The 2,852-nt window shown below is 36.2% G+C and overlaps 1 protein-coding gene across 1 annotated transcript in view; it reads right to left on the reverse strand.

The window, feature by feature from the left end:
• LOC106875597 (uncharacterized) overlaps positions 1-2,852 on the reverse strand; it is a 6,376-nt gene that overhangs the window by 1,439 nt on the left and 2,085 nt on the right. Inside the window, exon 3 of the mRNA XM_014923812.1 lies at positions 8-2,850. Coding sequence (XP_014779298.1) covers positions 8-2,850 — 2,843 coding nt within the window. The remainder of the gene's footprint in view (positions 1-7; positions 2,851-2,852) is intronic.

The following is a 2,852-nucleotide window of genomic DNA, read 5'->3' on the forward strand; positions in this document are numbered from 1 at the left end:
GGTGCACCAAATCCTGACAGACGTACAGTCCAGCGCTTGTCAACCAAACAGTTTGAAGATTTGAGACGTCCATGGGTCTTGATTTCAGAATTGTCGTGCAAAAATTCCATTCCGCAACATATATCTTTTAAAAATGAAAATCCAAATTCCCATCCAGTCTCAAAAGTGTCATTGGCAAGTACATCCGCTACACTTCCCTTGTCAGCAATTTCCACGAACAAGCTGACATTAGGATAAGTCAAACAGCATCCACCATATTGGATCAGATTACAATGTCTAGTTTTCGTTAACTTGACCATGTCTGAAATAATCCTTTTATCATCAGGGGGAATTGTCTTACTATTAATCTTTTTCACATACCAGTCCTGATCGTCCCATCTATAAACTGACACACTTTTGTTAATTATTCCTGTGGGTTGTCCTACTATACCTAATTTTCCAGGTACAATAACGTTGTTCCAATCAATCATCCATTGTTGATACATTATATTTTTCGTCTTCGAACTAGTTATTCCTCCCATGAAATATAAGATACCAATGAGAAGAAATGCTCCAAATAATATTGGAAAAATGATGGTTGAAATATGCATATCACAATTCTCACCGAAATATGCTAGAGTATTGCATTCACATACACCTGGTTTTACGCATACACCAAAATGACAATCCTCACAAATTGCTGTTCTACAAGAGGGACCTGTATAACCAGGTTTACATATGCAAGAACCATCATTAGTGCAAAGGCCGTGTACACAATAGCACTGAACAGTGTGACAACGCTTCCCACTGAATCCCTCAAAGCATTCGCATTTGTTATCAGGACGACATATTCCTCCCTCAAAAATATTAATATTACTAGGGTCTTTTAACTTTTCACCACATGCATTAGCGCAATAATATGGTGGAACTATACTTTCTGTCCGAATAAAAATGGTCGGTGGCCACTCTTCACCCTCTTTTGGCATCATTTTCTGTGTATCGAGACCAACCATCCCTGATAAAGATATATATGTTCTAGTGTTATGTGCCTTACTGATAGGAAATGCTACCAGTTCCGCAGTTTTATTGTGTGGAAGTATTTTCGATTCGTAAGGTATTTCTAATTGAATACCATCTTCCGATCTTTTAATACACTTTACGTAAGTTATAACTTTAGATTTCGGCAAATATGGCCAACGTGGGATTGGGTAAACTTGGGCCAGATAACCGAAATAACCAATCCTATCACCGTATGCATTTAAAGCTACTTTATCTGTTAGTCCATGTATAGTTGTCTTGCGCAAGAGCCAATTAACTTTGGTACCGCTAATTGTTAGTCGTTTATTGACAAGAATGGATAACGTTTTAGCATAAAGGTGCACAGCATCATAACCCAGTCCCATTAACGCTCCTATTTCAAAGGACCTATAACGAACTCTTCCACCTTTGTAAAGTACACGGTCTTCTTTAAAATAATAATTAAGAACTCGTTTCCAACTATCTGTTTGGTAACCTGATACATTGTAGGTCGAATCTATGAGGTAGGTTCCAGTAAAAGCTAATGTGCATTCTAATTTTTTGTTACAAACCGAATGGTTCTCAAATGGAAACTCGCGCGCGTATTTTTTCATTAAAACCCATTGGAATCCATGCAGAGAAGAAACGTTCATAAGATAGGCTTCTCGAAAGACGAATGGCTGAATATGGAATGGAGCAAACAGAAAGATTACTTTCAAGTTAGTTTTTTTCACTGCCTCCAACTTTTTTTTCAGCATCCTATCATACAAATTCTTCGGTTTTAAATCTTTTACTGCCCCAAAGACAAATTCATTGCGTAAGTCAATATTGTATTTGATAGCCACAGAATAGAATAAAGCAGTTAAATTAATATCATAATATCGCAGGATTACAATGTCAGTCCAAAACCGATCTTTAGCAGATTGAAACACTGAATTATAGAACTCCTCCTCTGACCAGCTTATACTATTATAAAATGGGTATACATCTTTATCGAGGAATTCTCTGGTAGAATCAATCGTCGAAATAAATGGTATCATAAACTTCACTAACAACGGACAAAAATCTTTAGCAACATTTGCTGGAATTGAACTTATAACCAAACGAATATTAGTTGAAATAGTTTTCAAATCCTCAAGTTTTCTATAGGTTGCAGATTTTTCATTTGGAATATTATACGACTTCAAAAAGAATTTCATTCCTTTCTTTCTTAATTCTGGGACAATAATACCATTATTAACATCATTGATTGCGAATCGGATAAAAGAATTGATATGTGAGTCAATTTCTCTTCCATCACCACTAAATCGAAGGTCACCAAAATGTCCAATTGTGATGGTTCCTATTATACGAAAAACTGGAGTTGTGTAAGCAGCATAAATCTTACCATTGGGAATTATTATCAGTTTGACGGAGTTGACTACTTCACATATAGATACTAATAAGTGGATTTTTCCTTCTGACATATTCGTAGAGTAATCCTTTGACAAACATATATTGGTTGGAACTGTATGAATAGATAGGTGTGAATTGGAGTGGGGACCCGAAAAGATCCGACGTTTTGAGATATCCAGTGCTAAAATACTCAGGCCGTTAAGCAAAGGACAACTAATAGGCACTTCTACAACATTTGTTACCTTATTTTTAAGTTCAGAATATAAATTTGTCGTTGTCTTTTCAGGTTGGAGATTAAACAGTGTTTGAGGTAGTACAGTGAAATTCTTCGTGAAGACAACCGGTAGAATCCTTTTCTCTTCTTCTGATGTTAATCGTTGGAAAGTAATAAACTTTCTATCACTGGACAACCGTGTTGAACGTTCGATGTCAAGGAAACATTCTGAACAAGCAGGAATTCT

Source organism: Octopus bimaculoides, chromosome 12, assembly GCF_001194135.2.
Source record: "Octopus bimaculoides isolate UCB-OBI-ISO-001 chromosome 12, ASM119413v2, whole genome shotgun sequence".
In the NCBI taxonomy this organism is placed as follows: domain Eukaryota; kingdom Metazoa; phylum Mollusca; class Cephalopoda; order Octopoda; family Octopodidae; genus Octopus; species Octopus bimaculoides.